Source organism: Enhydra lutris, unplaced genomic scaffold (genome assembly GCF_002288905.1).
Source record: "Enhydra lutris kenyoni isolate GAN:26980312 unplaced genomic scaffold, ASM228890v2 scaffoldscaffold15, whole genome shotgun sequence".
NCBI classification, from domain to species: domain Eukaryota; kingdom Metazoa; phylum Chordata; class Mammalia; order Carnivora; family Mustelidae; genus Enhydra; species Enhydra lutris.
In genome coordinates this window covers 29,436,925-29,456,415 of record NW_019154099.1, presented here as the reverse complement: position 1 = coordinate 29,456,415, position 19,491 = coordinate 29,436,925, and the positions used below count along the sequence as shown (strand labels likewise).

Genomic DNA, 19,491 nt, shown 5'->3' with positions numbered 1-19,491 from the left:
CTTTGAAACCATGGTTCCATCTGACCAACAAACCCGAACTCTTGCGGCTCTTTGGCCGATAGCTACCCCCCCCCCCCCGCCGCGGGGGGCAGGAACCAGTCCTGCAGGCTGCCTCATGGCCCTTCGGTTTTTCTCTCCTGTATGATGCAGTCAAGTTGCTCTCCGTTCCAAGGAGACATTGTCAGGATGAATTGGAACATTACAGACAAATAAAACATCTTTAGAGGAAGTTTAACTTCTCGGAGGAAAGATGCTATAGGAATGGAAGGAGTTATTATAAACTTTAAAAAAAAATGGGATATGTAAAAATGTTGTTAGCACTTGAGACCGCGTCCCATTTTATGCCTTATGTTTTGCCTTTGCTCCTGGAATTTTTAGGCCTGTCTTATGGATGTGTAAATCGCATTAGCACTGGGGAGGCTTTTCATACATAAGTTGTACTGTCTGTCAGAGCAGATTGCTCTGCTGTTTTTCCTGCGTTTTCCTAAAAGTCTGCCCACACGCTGATACGCTACAGAGGCTCTCACACTTAGACATATGCTAGAGCACAAAATGCTTTCCCCTCAGGACTCAGAGAGGGTGTTTCGAGAACGCTTTCCCTGATTCCTGCTTCTTGAGATAAAAGAACATTTGGCAAAGAAAGTCCGACTAGTTGCTTTGAAACAATAAATCAGGAATTGAACTCATTTAATAACACTAACGGAGGCATGCCGTGATTCGTTCTAAACTATCTGTGATAAGGCTTCAGCGGGTTTACCTGGCAACTCTCAAAGGTGGGGAGGCTTCTTGTTACTTCGGGAGCACACAAACAGGTCACAGGTCTTGGTCACAAAGCCTATAAAACTGAACAGTTCTACAAGTGCTGGACCCTTGTAGCTCAGCAGACCAGCTCTGGACTGGACATTCCTGTGTGTCTTAGCAATTTTTAATTATCCCATCTCAGAAGGTAATGCATTTCCGCTCAGAGGGAAAAGTCTTATTTGGATTTGAAACTTATCTTTTTAAAAAAAAAATAAAGTTAGGGGTGCCTGGGTGGCTCAGTGGGTTAAAGCCTCTGCCTTAGGGTCCTGGGATCAAGCCCCACATCAGGCTTTCTGCTCAGTGGCAAGCCTGCTTCCTCCTCTCTCCCTCTCTACCTGCCTCTCTGCCTACTTGTGATCTCTGTCTGTCAAATAAATAAAATCTTAAAAAAAATAAAAATAAAAAATAAAGTTATCCAAGAATGTGCTAACCGCAGATAAATTTACAAATGTTTTTATCATTGGCAAAGCTGTTTTAGAATGTTTTCTAATTATTTATCATCAGCTCTGTGTAAATGTAATAATGACTCAGGAATTACTAACAGCCTACAGTGGTGCCCGAGAGTCTCCAGAGAACATCAGATAACAATAATGAGAAAGAGGCGTAAATGGTGTGTTCATTCTCCCCACCTTTTCTCCCAAGCATTTGCAAACTTTCTAGAGATACAAAACTCCTTGAATGTTTTATTGACTTTATGCTCCCACTTTTATATCCTATATGGGTTATATGAAAGACATTTCATTATTTTTTATTGAGATATAGTTGACATATACAACATGTTGGTCCAATACCTTTATGCAACCCCAATATGATTACCATCTCACCATTAGCTGACACCTCTATCCTGTCACGTAATTACCATTCCTTTTTTGTGGTGAAAACAATTAAGGTCTAGTCTCTTAGCGCCTTTGGAGTTTATAATAAGTATTGTTGACTATATTGACATACATCTTTTTAACTGAATTTTATTGGAGCACTTGTGCAATTTCCCTCGAGGTAGACAATAACGTTTAACATATTCCCCATCGAAAACTGAGAGTCAGAGGGAGGTAGGATTTATCGAGGCTGGCCAAGTATAGCAAAGGCTAGCCAAGTAGCAGGAACTGTCTTAAATGCTTTACATGTATTAGCTCATTTAATACTTGCAACAGTCCTATAAGGCAAGGACATTTATTTGTCCCATTTTAGAGAAAGGAAACTGAGGTATTGGGGCCTTCAGGTACCTGGCCACAGCTTCACAGTTAGATGCATGGGGCTGGGAGATCTGACTACACAGCCCCAGGCACTTAACTACAACCCCGCTCCTCTCCGCAATAGATGACCAGCATCTGGGGTGAAAAAGTAGTCATCATCGGGGTGCCTGGGTGACACAGTCGGTTAGCGTCCCACTCTTGACTCTTGGTTTTGGTTCAAGGCATGATCTCAGAGTCGTGGGATTGAGCCCTGTGTTGGGAACTCTGCTTCGGATTCTCTCTCTCCCTCCCTTCTACCCCACCTCACCCTCTGCCATTTCTCTCTCTCTCTCTCAAATAAATAAATAAATCTTTTTTAAAAAGGTAATAATCATCATAAATGGAAGGGGTATGAAAACCATCGTGGCTGTGTTTACCAAGGTCCTTATCCTTCATAGCTTGTCAGCTATGTATACACCCCTTTCAGGGTGATGGTACACTCTCCTTGTATCCCTCGGCACTTGTAGACACTGTCGGAATCCCTCCGCGGTTTCTCACACTTGGTCCGTGGACTATTGTTGTTGCTGTTTTTCCACAAACATAATACACATTGACTCACCCAGATTTTAAGTTATAAAAATCAGAGACAGTATCTTTTTCTACTTGCCTATTTTACACACACACACACACACAAACCACAAACATGGAAAAATGGATCTAAAGTGAACATTTAAAAAATGCACGCTGAGTGAAGTAGATTTACGAAAGTTCCGTAATCTTGATTTTAATAATGATTTCTCACATCCGCCAAGTGTAATTTTCAGATATTTTGGTGTCACTGGTTTACAGTCGTTTATTAACCCCAAAGTACATTTGGCCAATTTAGTCAAATTCTGAGAAATTCACACAGAAATTTTTCCAAAGAAGTTGCTTAATTATTTCCACTGATACATATTCTTTAATCTTCTTGCTTTAAAAAAATGGGTTTCAGATAAAGCTAAATGAGACAGTTTCATATATTTTCACAAATGCATAATATTCATGGACAAAATTAGAAAAAGTCAAAGCCTTGCTATTCTACATTAAAGTGTGCTTTAATTACCCAATAAACAAGAAAAATTGAAGTGGTAATTAGTATGAACTTTATATCTGATTCACAGATGTTTTCTGATAACTCATACTTAATCCTTCTGTGTCATTGCCAGTAACGAACACATTGAATGCATTAAGCTCCTGAGTGATTTATTAGGCTTATGAACCCATCAGCTTTTTGAAGGGCCTCAGAAGTTGCTCTCAGTCTAGTTAGAAGACCAAAGAAAAAGAAATGCATTGTATTGACTGGAAGGAAAACAGGGGATGAAATCTCAGGAATCCGTGAATCGTCAATTTATTTTTTTAAATTGCCATCAATTTATTTTTAAGTCACTGATTTCTTTTTAGAGGTTAGTATATAATAAAAGAGAATTACAAATCAAAAAATGTTTCATTTATTGCTCTAAGTTTTTTTGAATGAAAGATGGAAATTGTGATATATACGTGTGTGTGTAGATACAGATATCTTAAAGTAGGCTCCACACCCAGGATGGTGCCCAATGCGGGACTTGAACTCATGACCCTGAGATCAAGACCTGAGCTGAGGCACCCAGGTGCCCCTGTGCTAGAGTGTATTTATTAGTATGTAATTTTCCACTGGGAAGCACTAATGTTTTGGTCCCTCTTTCTTCATAAAAAGCATCAGTACTTCATTTTTCTGCTTACCTGCTTTGTGAATGCCCCTGAACTTGCCCTAAGGATGTCGGGCATGTTTGAACAGTGGATCACAACAGATCCCATTAATCCTTCATGGCAGCAACCCATCCAACAACTATCCTCTGTGTTATTCTACAGAAGCCATGCTATACATCTTGTGGAAAGTCGCCCGCTACCTCTAACGAAAGCACCACAAATGCTTGCTAATATATCATGTTTCTGCTTGACAATATGATCCTTCACGTGTAGCCCCATCACCTGAAACTGTATAAGTATGTGGAAATTATGAGCTAATGAGGTAATGGGGAAGATCATAAAATACTGACTTTTTGAATGTGTGAATCATTTTATTTTCTCTTGGAGACAGACAGTCTTAAAGTACTATGGCTTATTTTGGCAGCTGGAAGAATCAAATATTTATTATATTGATAATGAACTCTCTGAGTTGGGAGGAATAGATTATAATTCACAGAAACTTTAGGCTTTCTGGAAACAATATCCTTAATTAATGTCACTAGTCTGAAACAGTTCTCAAACTGCACATCTGTTTCCCCTATAAATGAGTTATATTATGTAGGCTTTGATGCCTGGAAGATAGGTCCTTGAATGAAGGAACCAGGGGGAATGTTGTGGCAACTAAAATTTTTCAATTAATTGGGCTTCAGGGTGATAACCTAGAAGGAATGGAGACCAGCCGACTTGATGAATGCGTGCTTAGTGGGATATTCAGGATGGCTTTGGAAAGACAGGAGCTGCCACCTCTTAAAGCCACACCCAGCTAACAGTGTGGGTCATTACTGACATTAATGGCTTCCTCACTAATGAATTCTACATTCATAAGCCAGAATTTTCTTTCTAAAACAAAATAGAAGTCCTGATATTTCCAGGACCTACAAAATGCAGTTCTCGGAAAAGGAACATTCCAAGTTGATGCTACCTGGGCCCGGTTGTCCTCTTGTCTTCAGCTTTCTCTTTACCACTCACATGGCTGTGTGTCTGTATTCTCCAAGACCTCCTGGTTCGTATCCTACAATAAGCTTCCCTGATGACTCTCCCAGTCGTGGAGAATATTTACTATTTACTATTTACTAGAGAGCGTTTACTCTCCCATTACTCCCTCTACTTTGTTACTCTTCTGTCACTTACAGTCTTTATGGCTTGTGTAATGTGAATATACTTAATGCCACTGAAACACACACTTAAAAATGGTTAAAAGGGTAAACTTATGATACATATATTTACCATAATAAACAAAGAGACTGTGGGAGAAGGGGAAAAGGTGTGGAAAGGGCAAGGATTCTGATTAGATGCTGTAGCAGGAAGCCAGGTAAGAGGTAAAAATGGCGGCGAAGATAGTGAGAAGTAGGCAAGTCTGGGATATATTTTGAAAGTTGAGCCAGTAGGGCCCTATTGACAGATTGTTGTAGGTGGGAGAGAATGAGCCCCCAGGAGAGTAGTCAGTTCCTGTGGTGGAGAAAACTGGGGAAGGAGCTATTTCGAGGGAGAATATCATGTGTTCTGCTTTTACCTTGTTAGAGATGTCTGTTTGACATCTGAGTGCAAGGTCAAAAGATACATGAGTCTGGATCTCAGGGAGAAGGGGCCATAGAAATAAAAATGGGTTTGATGCAAAAACATGGTATATGGAGCAGCCTGTACAAGGCATGGGAAGGGACACACTCACCAAGGAGAGTCGAAACAGCAAAAAGAAGTGGCCAGAGGACTGAGTTTAGGGAGCCTCCAGCATCCAGAGACCAAGAGAAGGGGAGGAACATAGATGTGAGATACTTTTCATGAATATTCCACAAATTTCTATGGAGCACCCCCTCTGCCAGGCAGTGTTTTTAGGTGCTTGGGAGAACAATTACTAAAGAATAGGCATCATCCGATTGCCTCTGGTGCTCTCAGGTGAGTCGCTTAGCGTGACTGACTCCCAGATTCCTCATCTGTAAAATGGGGTTATAATTGAGGTCAGCACAAAGTGACACAACAGTAACTTCAGTGCCTTCCTGAGTATCTACCTGTTTATATGCAGTGTTTCATTTTTATAACCCTAATCCTTCTTAAAACCCTGCAAGTTAGGTATGACTGTTTTATAGGAAAAGAAGCCAACATTTAGGGAAGCTAGTAAGTTTTTCTAAGACGCAGCTAAAAATTCATCAGCAAGATTCTTACCCTGGTAGTTCTGAACTCTGTCTTTCAGTCCATCCACTTTTCAAGCTGTTCTAATATGTAAAACACTCAGCAAACTGCCTAAGGTGATAACAAGAGCTTCCAAAAGGGTTTCTTTCATCCTTGTCCTCCCCTCTACTTAAGTGGATCTCTTTGAGGTCCTGAAAAACAAACTCCTATAATTAAAACCAATCAGAAAAGCAATCACCTAGGTCATCAAATATGTAAACTGCCAACTATAAACTTAGTAATATCCCCAAACACATTTAATGAATGTTAATTGACTGAATAAACAAAAACTGTGCATCTTTTAGTCCAATTTTCTCTACAAAGTACCTGGCCTTTAGAATTACAGATTGGACAGCACTTAATGAAATTCCATTACCATTAAGTTTGTTTTATAAGCTTTCTTTTATGAAATCCATTCAAGTTATCCCTGAAAATACTTCTTTATTACCTAGTTTCTACTACCCTGTTAAATTATGATTGGCCTAGGAAATGAAAAGAAAATGCCACTCTATTGTCTTTTAAAAGTAAATCTATTGTTTATATGTAGATTAATTTTAATCATACCTTTTCCTATTTTGCCACTCTTCCTATGGTCTCTAGGTAGGCTGGTTAATGACATTGCTATTATCTTGGTCACCCAGGCTAAGCCGCTGGGGCCACCTTTCATTCCTTCCTCTCTCTTATCTGCTATTATCTAACCAGTCACCAGGAACCCACCGAGCTACTACTTCTGGAACGCCTCGGAGTTGGTCCTCTCTGATTCAGATTTAAAGACACTAGTTTGGTTCAAGAAGAATCTACTTCTTGGGTCATGGTAATAAATATTCTCTTGACTTTTAATCACTTCCTCACCAATAAATCCTTTCATAAGCCAGAATTCTCCTAAAAAAATAATCCTGATTTTTCTAGGATTTATGAAGTATGTTCTCTATAAAGGAACAAAGTTGTTGGTACCTAGCCCACTGTTATCTTCTCATCTGCTTTCTCTTTACCGCTTACATGGCCGTGCCTCACGATTCTTCAAGACCCACTTGTTGGTATCCTACATTAAGCTTGTCCTGATCTCAACCAGAATTAAACGCTCTCTCCCTTTAATCCCATAGTACTTTATTATTCCTCTCTTTACCACATATCATTTTTATGGCTTGTGTAATTATGATTTGCATACATAATAAGTTGGAGAAATGTTTATTATCTTAACAGCTGGCACCAAGTTCCTCCAGAACAAAACTCTCTTGGTGTGGAAAATGTGTCCTTAGAAATGCTTGGAGGTGGACTGGAGGCTAAAGCCCACACCCACCTCCCAACCACAGACTCATCTGTAACAGTAGCCGCAAGGCTTTCTGTAGGAGAAAGCTGCTCTGCCTTCACAAAGGGAAGGAATGTGTTGTTTTTCTCTTGAATAAAAATGAGATGGGGGTGGGAGCAGCAACCAGAAAAGAGGAGGGAGCGAGAGAACCAGCTAGAGGAAGGATTGCCTGAGGCTGGATGGGACCAGTGAGCCTCACAGAGGTAGCCCAAGGCATTCTGCAAATCTAGAGAACGCTAGGAATAGAGAGCCAAAGCTCCAGGAGCCTCTGGACGTCTATAGTGAAAGGGCTTCTAAACACTCAGGTGAGTTTATGTGGTTGTTCCTGATGTGAAAATTGAAGAATGTACTGTTTCTAGCATCAGGAGTAATGCTAGAGTATGAGGTAGCCCTGAAAATATAAGCCTCCCAGAAATCCACATCCATCTTTACAGGGTGGAGGCTAGACTTGCACAGGTCCTCCAGCTGGCAGAGGTCTGAGTCTTCTTCACCTGCTTGAGCTAGATAAATATCCAAGCCTTATATCTCACCAGATTATGAACCTCCTAGAGGATGCTTTTGATGCCCACTTGCTTTGCTGGGGGAACTCACAGAAAATATTTGTTGGTTTTTAAATTTTTTTTCCATTTTATTTTATTTCTTTTCAGTGTTTCAGCATCCATTGTTTGTGCACCACACCCAGTGCTCCATGCAATACGTGCCCTCCATAATACCCACCCCCAGGCTCACCCAACCCCCCCACTCCCCTCCCCTCCAAAACCCTCAGCTTGTTTCTCAGTTTTATTTTTTTGGGTAACTTCTACACCCGACGTGGGGCTTGAACTCACAACCCTGAGATCAAGAGTCGTATGCTCTTCCAACTGAGCCTGCCAGACACCCCTGTTGTTTTATTTTATTGAATCAACATTGTTAAGATGAAAAATACCTATACAGCTGACTATTATTAAATTAAGCTCTCTCGTCTTACTGATTTTCTCAGTTGGAAAAAGCCTAATAAAAAAATACCAACAGTGCAAATGATATTTCATCAGCAGCACATATGTGCAAGAGATTGAGTGAAAAGACAGTCCACAGATTGGGGAGAAAATACTTGCAAATCATATATTTGTTAGGAGACTTGGATCCTCGAATAAACAGAAATCTAACAACTCAACAATAAAAAAACAACACAATTTAAAAATAGGTGAAGTATTTGAATAGACATTTCTCCAGAGAAGATCGACAGTCTATGAGCCCATGAAAAGATGCTCAACTTCACTAGTCATTAGGGAAATTGCAAAGCTAAAACACAATGAGATACACACAATGGGAAGGCTAAAATGAAGAAGACAGATACAATGTTTGGTGAAGATGAAGAGATAGTACGCTTTTCGGTGCTGGTGAAATTACAAAATGGTGTAGTCACTTTGAAAAACAGTTTGTAAATTTCTCAGAATACTAAACTAGAATTACTGTATAATCTAGCACAGTAATTCCGCCGCTAGATATATACCTAATTTATAACACGTTCACATGAGAACCTGTACAAATGTTCAGATGTTCGTAGTAGCACTATTCATAATAGCTGAAAAGCTCATCAGCTAATAGGAAGTGTGATCTTTAGGATGGAATATTATTCAGCTACGAAAAGGAATGAAGTATTGATATATATAGCTACCATATGGGTGAACCTTGAAAACTTTATGCTAAATTTAGGATAGAAGCCAGACACAAAAAGCCACGTACTGTATGATTCTATTCCTACTGAATGTGCAGTATAGGCAAATCTAGAGAGATGAAAATAGATTAGTCGTCACCAGGGACTGGGGGTGGGGGAAGGTGGTGTGATTGCTCATGAGTATGGCATTTCCTTTTGGGGTGATGAGAATATTCCAGAACTAGGCAGAGGTGGTGGTTCCATATCATTGTGAATGTAAGGAATGTGACTGAATTGTACAGTTTATAGGTTATGTGAATTAAATCTTAAAGTTATTAACCAAAACAGGAAGAAGGAGCCCAAGGTTAAGAAGCATTAAAGATGTACTAGATGTTGAGTTGGGTTTACATGACTCCTGGCAAATTGTTCTGACAGCTCCACATTTAAATTATGGGAATCTGAAAATCAAAGAGATTAAATGTCTAAAATACCATTGCTTATAAGTTATAGTTCAAAGCTAGATTTTTAGATTATGGTCTCTTCTGTTTTCTGTCGGAATAGCAACAAAAAGTAAGATTCTCATTTTCTTTTTTTCTTAAAGATAATAATATGAGCTTATTTATCATGAAACTTTAGGGTTCTACGTATTAAAACCCCGGTTCAAATTTCAACATGTTTTTCTCTGTTTTTAAGTCCATATTGCCCTTTTGTTTTCCTTGTTTAACATAAATAGTCTACCTAGTGCAGAAAGAAATTTATGAGACACATTTAAAAGTACTATATAAAATTTAAACTGTATAGTTGAGGGTTGGGATTGCACAATTAAGGTAAAAAATAAACACACCAAATCCTAGGCTGTTGTGGTTAAGTTTCCTGGTGGCCAAAGCAAAAAAAGTAAATAGGGTAGGAATTTTAGTCTATTTGGTAAGGGGAAAAAAAAGAATATCAGTGTTGCGAAGCAGATTTTCCTACATACTAAGTAAAAATTATGACACAGATCTTTCCACAACCTCGTTGGAGAGTAGAAAAGTCCTAGCATGAGAGGTTAGGAAGCTGGGCATCTCGTTCCAACTCTGCCAGTCTTTAGCTGTGTGGCTGTGATGTGGTAATTCATCAACCTGCTGAGCCCGTTTCCTCATGTTCCAAATGTCTTTCAAATATGAATGTGGGTCACCTTCATATATACTTTCTTATTTTTTCAACATTAATTTGGGAGAGTACTTGAAGATTAAAGTTTTCAGGAAAGGAAATTAAAAAGTAAAATGTTGCTTCCATTAAATGAGAAGATTTTTGTTTTTCTCCAGAGTTCAAGCACGTGCTATTTTGATGTTAGGAGAAATGCCTGTTTGTGACACCAGACAGCCCTGCTCGCCAACAAAAACTCAAGTGCAACATTACCAATGAAACCTACTTGGTCTTGTTATTTACATATCCCATACGAGCTATAAAAACTGTTTCAATAATTTATGTAAGCTTAAGTACCAGATAGTTAACTGATATAATTTCAGTGTTAATAAAAGAAATCTCTAGTGTAACATAGACCTGGTTAATGATCAGCATAAAATAGATGGAGGCCTGTTTTGGTGGTCACTTCAAAAGCTTATTTATGGTTGCATTATAATATCTCACTAGAACTGTATATTTGAAACATTTTAGATATATATTAGTATTTAAGACACAGCGCTTTAGGGATGCCCGGGTGGCTCAGTCGGTTAAGTGTCTGCCTTCAGCTCAGGTCATGATCCCAGTGTCCTGGGATGGAGCCCCGCATCCTGCTCAGTGGGGAGTCTGCTTCTCCCTCTGCCTCTCTCCCCATCCACCCTCCCCACCCCATTCATGCCTGCTCACTTTCTCTCTCTTAAATAAATAAAAATCTTGAAAAATTTTAAAAAATAAAACGCAAGAGTTTTATATATATTGCCCTTACCTGGGGGACCTCCATATGGCTATCTTGTTAGTGAATCTGCCTGATAATAAGATCCTTCTGATAGAGAAAAACTAAGTCCTTTATATAAAATTCTGCCCGAGGGCAGCGTTATGGTGAGACTCCAGTGTCAGCATTTCAGTAAAGTCCTCCCAGGGTTGACCGTGCTCCCCAAACTCCTTCCTTCCTTTCCCTTCACCCTTTCAAGCATCTGTTGCTGTGCCCGCTTCAGGGGGGAACGCCGAAGATTATATCTGCATTCTTGAGGAGTTCAAGGTTTCTCTTCAATTAAATAGCTAGAACCTATTTTTTTAACTTAGTAAAATAAATGGAAAGTGCGACTCTTACAAGGCAACCGCGAGTGGTAGGGCTCAAGGCAAACTGAGGACAGGGACTGTCTTCAATTCAGATGAAAATACTGCTGCAGGGCAGAGGGTGGGGGATGGGGTAACTGGGTGATGGACATTAAGGAGTGCATGTGATGTAATGAGCACTGGGTATTACATAAGACTGATGAAACACTGACTGATGAATCACTTTCAGAACCATTGGTTCTGAAACCAGTAACACTTTATATGTTAATTAATTGAACTAGAATAAAAATGTTTTAAAAATTCAGATTAAAATAATAACTTAGTAAATTGAAGGTTCAGATGATCCATTCAGCTACACCTCATGGCATAAAACATAATTTAAACCCCATTGTTTTCTGAAGAAATTCTGCAGCAAGTTCATCTGAATATTTCAGTATGTGATATGTCTTCTGTTCAGTGTCCAGCGTAGTTCAGAAATCCACACTTGTTTCAGCTTGTATTATGGATTGATTTTATGGGGTAAAGTCTTTGCAAGTCATGCATTGTTCCCCCAAAGTAACTATTTTGAGTAGATACTATATATCGAGAATGGATCTCTTCTGTTAACACACTAGCTCCTCTCGGCTTGTAATCTAAATTCATCATAAGTATGAAAATAAAACCAATCACAGCTAATGCCATTAAAGGTTCATTCCCCCCCCCCCCATTTTATCTTTAAGCCTTTTGTTATTGCAGCTTCTGAACTTACTGGCTAAACTACCGTGAATCAAAAAAAAAAAAAAAGAGCAGAAAGATAAGCCTGTAGCAGTTTTGAGTATTTTAATGGTCTAGCAAGTGATGAAGAACACTTAGTAGCAGCTGCTGTATTTAAGTAAAAACTGTGATACACTGAGTCTGTCTACCCACCCCAAAAAAGCTCATCCGGAAACCTATTATCTGTAATTAGTAGGAAATTTTCCTTATTAACACAAAACAATAATTAGAACTACATTTTGGACATATTCTGTTCGTATGAAAAAAAAAAAGTGCCAAAATCTAGTTGAATATATGGTAAGATTGAGCTTGTTGACCTATTTTAGTGAACGTATTACTCTTGATTTACACAGTTTGTGAAAGTGGCATATTTTTATTGAATCCTGATTTGAACGTGAAGTGGTCTGATGCCTTCATCACAGCCTCTGGAAAGGATGGCAACTGCTGATCTGACAATTTCAATCTGTTATCAGAAGTAGTTTTCCATAGGAAACCGTAGGCAGCAAGAGAAAAGAGGGGAAAGGAAAGATTTCTTCACACTGGTAAATCTGTGCTGCCTTAAGGTGTAGCTTCTGGGAATTAGGGAGTGTATCTAAATAGCACCTTTCCCCCAGTTAATATCCTAGGAAAGACACTGATGTGGTTTGATAGCAGCTAGACAGAATCGGTTATCATGTGGCAAGATTTAATACAAAGATTGCTGCTTCTGAGAGCCATCTACTGGCTGAGAGAAAGCCTGCAAAAGAAAAAAAAAAAAAAAAAGAAAAGAAGGAAGGAAGAAAGAAAGAAAAAGAAAAAAATGCAAATGTCTGGCTTGTCCAAGCAAACAGAAGCTCTATGACCAAGATTTCTGTAATGCCTTGGTTAACAACTGAAAGTCTCATCAACTGCTTTTCTGGCTTCTGGCCTCGATATTTCATTCCCAACATGGTGTTTGATTTGCTAACAAGGAAGTAGTTCGTTCTCACATGTATCCTGTGGCAGAAAGTAATTTACAATTCCAGTAAGTTCTATGTTCTGTCCAATTCAAAATAATTTGAAGACAAACGTTCGAAAACGGTACAAAGTAGATTTTTAAGACTGAACGTTCCCCCTTCCCTTAAGATAACTGTCATGCAACTGATTGAAAATCATTTTTGGTATCATGGTTAATAAACAGGAATGGCAGGGGAAGACCTAGTTCTGTGGCCATGCTGGTCAAGGGAGACAAAATCGGGTTCCACTGGAAGACTCAGCCTTCTAAAAACATGACCTTGGCAATAAATATTTTTTTCACAGCAACTCAGGCAAGTGTTTTCTTAGGTAGATTAATAGTAAATAATGATACTGACTGCCTCAACGGGCAGCATTTATAAAGCTGTTTACCTTAAAATTCTCAAGAAAGACGTGTACACTTTATTATAGCAGACTCCATGTAAGAATGCTTTTATGTTTTTGCCCTTTTTTTTCCTATCCTTGAATGAGGGGGAAACTTTAAATGACACAGATTATGTTGTTGCATTTTCCTGTTTTATCTTTTTTTTTTAAGTTTCTATTTATTTATTTGACAGAGATCACAAGCAGGCAGAGAGGCCGGCAGAGAGAGGAGGAAGCAGGCTCTCTGCCGAGCAGAGAGCCCGATGCGGGGCTCGATCCCAGGACCCTGAGATCATGACCTGAGCCGTAGGCAGAGGCTTAACCCACTGAGCCACCCAGGCGCCCCTCCTGTTTTCTCTTATGCTGGATGATATTAACCTGAATCTGAGTCCGTAGGAAGTAGTAACTAAGATTGGGTCCTAGAATCAGCCACTTGGGTTCAAATCCTGGTGTAGTGTGGCCGCCTACTTTGTCTTACCCTCCCACTTCACTTCTCTGCCTCGGTTTCCCCATCTTTAAGCGAGGGACACCAATCACACCGACCTCGCAGAGTTGTTTTTAAAGTTGAAAGCATTTAGAGCCGAGCTGAGCATTTAAAGCATGTGTGCTCGGCCTTCCGTAAGTGTCAGCTGTCACGTTATCTGCAGCCTGCTCCTCCCAGTTGAGGTTGAACCTGTGAACTTGCGAAACCACCCGCTATTCCACTGTTTTCTGCTCTTTTTTGAAAATTTGGGATGTGCATGTCCTCCTTCTCTTTTCAGCCTTAGAAGAATGTCCTGGCTTTTTTTTTTTTTTTTTTTTTTTTTTTAGCACCTATAGAAACTTCAATTTCATTGAAGGGCATCTCATCACACTAAGGTCACATGTGACAAATGGTCTTTTATTACCTGCTGATTACAGTTAACCTTAATTTCTTTCATGGCAGCCGTGCGGTGCCTTCTATTTAAATAGAGCTGTTCCTGGATGTGACTTCTCGAGCCTCTCTGGGTTTAATTCTAATTTAACTTGCCATTCCAAGCGGGACTGTTGTGCAACTGAAGTCATGATTCACTCATTTGTTCTCTCTAGATCTCATTATTACAACGCAGTGCCTGGGAGGCCACCCCCGGCGCTCATTCACTACTCCAAATGGTCTAACCGTCTGGGGAAGGGAGTGGGCCTATAGTTATTGTTCTTGTGAACTGTGCAGATGCCTTCACACTGGCAGCAGAGGTAGCCCTACCATTTTCATCATGTCAGCTTACTGTGAAGGATTATTGGAAGAATCCTATGTTGGTACACGTGGCGTTTCCACCTTTGGAACAAGACCGGCTTTGGAAGCATAGAACCGGTTTGCATGTATTTGGGGATACCTGAAGGGCCATCTGAGCGATGGGCACGTTGCTCAGAGAACATAGAAAGGGCAGGATAGACGCACCCGGAGAGCAATGATAGCTGTTCTATTACTGAATGCCCACGCGTGTGGGCCTTGGAGTGGGATGGGACAGGAGGAGATCGCCAATAGTAGGATCATTGTTCACCCTCTCCTGCTCAACACATGCTTGCTGGGATCAAAGGGAAGATTTTTATTCATTCACTGGCATCCTCTACACATTCAGAGGGATCTCAGTGGCCTTCCCCTGAGAATTATAATTGTAAGGAATGCTTTAGAATGCCGTCCTCTGGAATTTAGGGCAAAGAACTGAGACACTTATGTGCATGTGGTTTTAATGGTTACCCAGACTCTCTGATATTCAGTAGCCACTTTTTATATAGTGTTTAAAGTATGAAGTTTAGGGAAATGAGAGTAAGGGTGAAGAATTGAGTGACCATTATCTGAAGACTTGCAATAAAAGAATCCTAGTAAGGATTAATTAACCAATGAGTGATTAATTGCTTGATTGATTATATTAAATAAAAAATTAGGAATACTTGACTTACTACACTCATCCGTTTATTCATTCATTCAATTTAGCAAACATTGCTGGAATGCCCACAGTGTTCTAGTCTCTAGAGATACTTGGCCCCAGTACCTTGACTGCCATGAACTTGGGTTGACCAAACCCCCACCTTCGATTGATTGTCTTCCCCCTCCAGTGCCTGCCCTCTGTGGGTTCTTGCGTGGACCCCCAACATAGCGGCAGTCCTGCACGGAGTTGGAGTGTCCACCCATCTTCCTGTGTTCTTTAAGTTCTTCCGCCATTTTGTTCTCTGTCTACCTCAGCCCACCTCTTCTTACATTTCTGCAAAGATCAAATAAGTGCTTCTGAAAGGCACAGCCTGGCCAAAGGTTCTTCAGCATCTTCTGAGGATGCCTCTGCTGTTTTAAAAGGGGAGGCAGGGAAAAACTTAACCCAAGCTAGCTCTGCTGGGTCTGGCTGTTCGTGGTACTTACCTTTTTAATTTTTTTAAAATTTTTATTGCATAGATACCTTGAGGGGATGGTTCTTCATAATATCCTAAAATATTTTACTTTAAAATGAAGAAAGTCAATGTGTGAAGTTTTATAGCATTAAGGCCATCCCCTAACATGTCTTTCTTTCGGTGTAAATTCAGGAGTCTCGGTGAAGTACTATCACGCCAGTCTGTGGCCTTAACCTTCCTTAACCACCTGTTGAATGGCTCCATGATGGATGGACCATAGAGCAGCCTCACTTCCTTGGTCCCTTAAAGACCTGCTTAGTACTTACTTGGTTTTAAGTTCAGATTTATTTTTTACTTTCTCTCTCTATACAAATACATAGCAAAGCAAACAGCTAAAATAAACTGCAGACAAAACAATGTATTATGTGATTACGCATAGCTATATTTATACTTATTAGTCTGTAGAAAGTACTGTACAACATACACCGTTCTGATTATAGACTTTAAGTTATAATTTGAAGGAAATAGATACCATATCATTTTCTCTTGATTTAAAAGATGTCAAACATATCACGACACAGAAATCTCTATTTTTGAGGCCCCCAAGGACCAAGATCCGTATTTATTTTCACGACTAGATATTCAAGAAATGAACTACTGTTGTCCTATCTTCACACGTACAGTTTTGTTCACCAGAAACCCAGCGTAGGCCGAGCATACCTTGGCAGGAGCGACCAAAGCTGTTCCTTTATGGGGCAGGCCAATCACACTATTTTGACTTTTTCACAATAGACTCCAGTTGCCACAACCGAGTCAGTTATGTGGAAAACCACAAATCCACATTGATTCGTAGGAAGGCTCGAAAAAGTGGCTCAGCCATCCCGTATTTTCTGTCATTCTATTAATAAAGATCTTGTCTTAAATTCTTCAAGGCACAAGTAGAAAAACACCACTTATATTTTGTCTTAGCTAATAAAAGAAAGCTTTGGCAACTGAATCTGTTATTTGTACAAGTGAGAGGATACATTGAAAACTTCAAAGGTGCATATGTAGAAGGAAACATTGAGGGGGAAGAAAAGTTCACTGGAGCAATGTTACAGTGAAGTTTCAGAAATAACCTAAATGTCCATCGCTTAAGAAATAGACTTTAAAACTCTCAGTTGAATATTCACTGGACTGTTCCCATGTTTCATCTAAGTCATGAATCAACCACTGGCCCCAAATACAACCCCTGTTTTATGAATAAAGTTTAATTAGAACATTAGCCATACTCCTGGTTTACATATTGTCTATAGCTACTTTCATGCTACAAGGGCAGAGTTGATTTATGACATAGACTGCATGACTCTCAAAGTCAAAACCAACTATTTGCTATTTAGCCATTTACAGAAGAAGTTTACCAACCTCTGATCTAAGTTAAAAGTACCACATATTGTAAAATGCACCACTGCTGTATGTACTACTAATACAAAAAAATAATTTTATGCCAGTTAAACTATGACAAGCCATCAGTTGTATAAGAAGCATCTGATTTTAGAGACATCAAAATATGAAAAAAATCATCTTAGAATAGATGAGTTGTGGATATAGCACTCGAAGTAAATAAATGACAGTGTTGGCATAAACCGGGATAATCTTACGTGCTTAATGGTGAGTGAGCAAAAGGCAAGTGTAGAGAAATTCGCAAAGTGATGTGAACTATATAATGGTATCTATATGTCTCTCTTTTTTTTAAGATTATTTATTTGACAGAGAGATCACAAGTAGGCAGAAAGGCAGGCAGAGAGAGAGGGGGAAACAGGCTCCCCGCTGAGCAAGGCTTGATCCCAGGACCCTGAGATCATGGCCTAAGCCAAAGGCAGAGCTCCAACCCACTGAGCCACACAGGTGCCCCTCTACATGTCTCTTAAAGAACAAAACATTGTTAGGAGCTTCTATGACTGTGGGTTTGTATAGGTAAGGATAATTGGAACGAATTGAAAGAATTTAAAGAAAATGTATGACAGGTTTTCCATGGGAGGAGAAGGAAGGGATCGAGGGTGGGGTTTTCCTTTTACCTGTAATCGGCTTAAGTGAAGCTTAAACGTCACTTTCTTCAAAGAACTCTTGCTCAGTCCTTCAGGTTTTTGTAAGAGGTAATTTACGAATAAACTTTAATTTTGAAAAACATCAAAACATGAAAAAGCTGGAAGAAAATATGTCCAATATGAGCAGTGGTGAATTTTTTACATTAGAAATAGGGATGATCGCGTTTGTGTTATATTTTGTGATCATAGTAAAGAACTTCATGGGTAACTGAAAACGATTATTCATATACTTCGTTTCTACCTCAATCAAAAGAGATTAAAGTTTGAAGAGGTACATGTTAATCAATTACCTGACGTTACAAACTAATCCTGTTTTTCTACTGTGGCATTAAGATTAAACACTGTGCAAGTCGGGGCCAAATTTCATAGTTGAAACTTTTTCTCATAGTGGTGGTACAGCTAATCTTTAAATACAATGTGCTTGATTCCTCACCATGAAAAACCACCAACTGGAAAAGTTAAATGTCAGGTGCATTTCACTGAACAGAAATAGCTTGTCATGACTCATGTTATTGATGTACTGATGTCATTTCTTTCAGCCTGACCTCACTTGTTTTGAAATGTACCTGGTGATTTTACTAGATTTTCTATGCTCTCACGTGCAGTTCAGGCCCCCCGTGTTGCTTGCGGGATGCCCTCATTTTGTCTGTCTGTAGCTGAGCTTCTAAAAATACTCTCTGTGTCCTTCAGTAGGATTCCAGATTGTTTCTTTCGATAAGGAAGATCTACTCACTTACCACTGATTTTATGGAGTTTTTGTTTCTATCTCGTTGTTTTAAGCATATCTTTGTCCGTGGAGGAGTGTTTTGTCAGAAGTAGGCCAAGCTGCCTGCCTTCGAGATTAAGACATAAACCATGTCCAAGAAAGTGATGGTGGGAAGTGGGGCCGTAGGGCCTTGAGTCTGTAGCAAGCGACGACAGGCTGGGGCTGGGGTCTCCTGTCACTAGCACGAAGACGGAGCGCTGTGCTGGTCACCATTTAACCGCACTGTTTCTTTCTCCAGTTCAATCTCACCATTTAGTATTGAGAGCACAAGACGCCAGAGACGGTCTGAATCCCCAGACTCCAGGAAACGGCGTATCCACAGATGTGATTTTGAGGGATGCAACAAAGTATACACAAAAAGTTCTCACCTGAAGGCTCACCGAAGGACACATACAGGTACGCTGTCCCAGGGCTCCTCTCTGGGCGGGGGTGGGGGAGATGGGGGATCAGGGAAAGTCCCAAAGGGGCCACTGTTCGATTTCGGGGTCCTGAGTGCCCAGGAATGTGGTTTATATTCGCTCCTTATACTGCGATCTAAAGTTGACTTCCTGTCTGAGGGGAGTGCGTTCCCCTGTCTCAGTTGAAAAAGACTTAAGTCTTAGTGACCTTAGCAAGGGTGAAGTTCATTGTCTATGTCTTAAGGACCTTTATGGCGGTAGGACACAGTGATGGAGCCTTTTTTATAATCAGTGTTGCCACGTAACCATTGTCTAGTTTCTCAGATTCTAAAAGGTCCGCAAAGCACACTCAAAAACGCTGAGCAAAATTGTCCTATCCTCTTAAAGGTAACATTTTTTTTTTTTAAGATTTTATTTATTTGACAGAGAGGGACACAGCAAGAGAGGCAACACAAGCAGGGGAATGAGAGGGAGAAGCAGGCTTCCCACAGAACGGGGAGCCTGATGTGGGGCTCGATCCCTTGACCCTGGGATCCTGACCTGAGCCGAAGGCAGCTGCTTAATGACTGAGCCACCCAGGCGCCCCTAAAGGTAGCATTTTAAGCACCACTTAGATCATGTTTTTCTCCCCTTGGTCTCTTCCCCCAAATAACCAAACAAATGAACCAAAAAATATATATATAAAATTGACATATATGTATA

The 19,491-nt window shown here is 40.0% G+C and overlaps 1 protein-coding gene across 1 annotated transcript in view; it reads left to right on the top strand.

The window, feature by feature from the left end:
• The window catches only part of LOC111147079 (Kruppel like factor 12), a 450,202-nt gene that overhangs the window by 412,728 nt on the left and 17,983 nt on the right, over positions 1-19,491 (top strand). Inside the window, exon 8 of the mRNA XM_022502963.1 lies at positions 18,630-18,787. Within this exon, the coding sequence (XP_022358671.1) occupies positions 18,630-18,787 (158 nt within the window). The remainder of the gene's footprint in view (positions 1-18,629; positions 18,788-19,491) is intronic.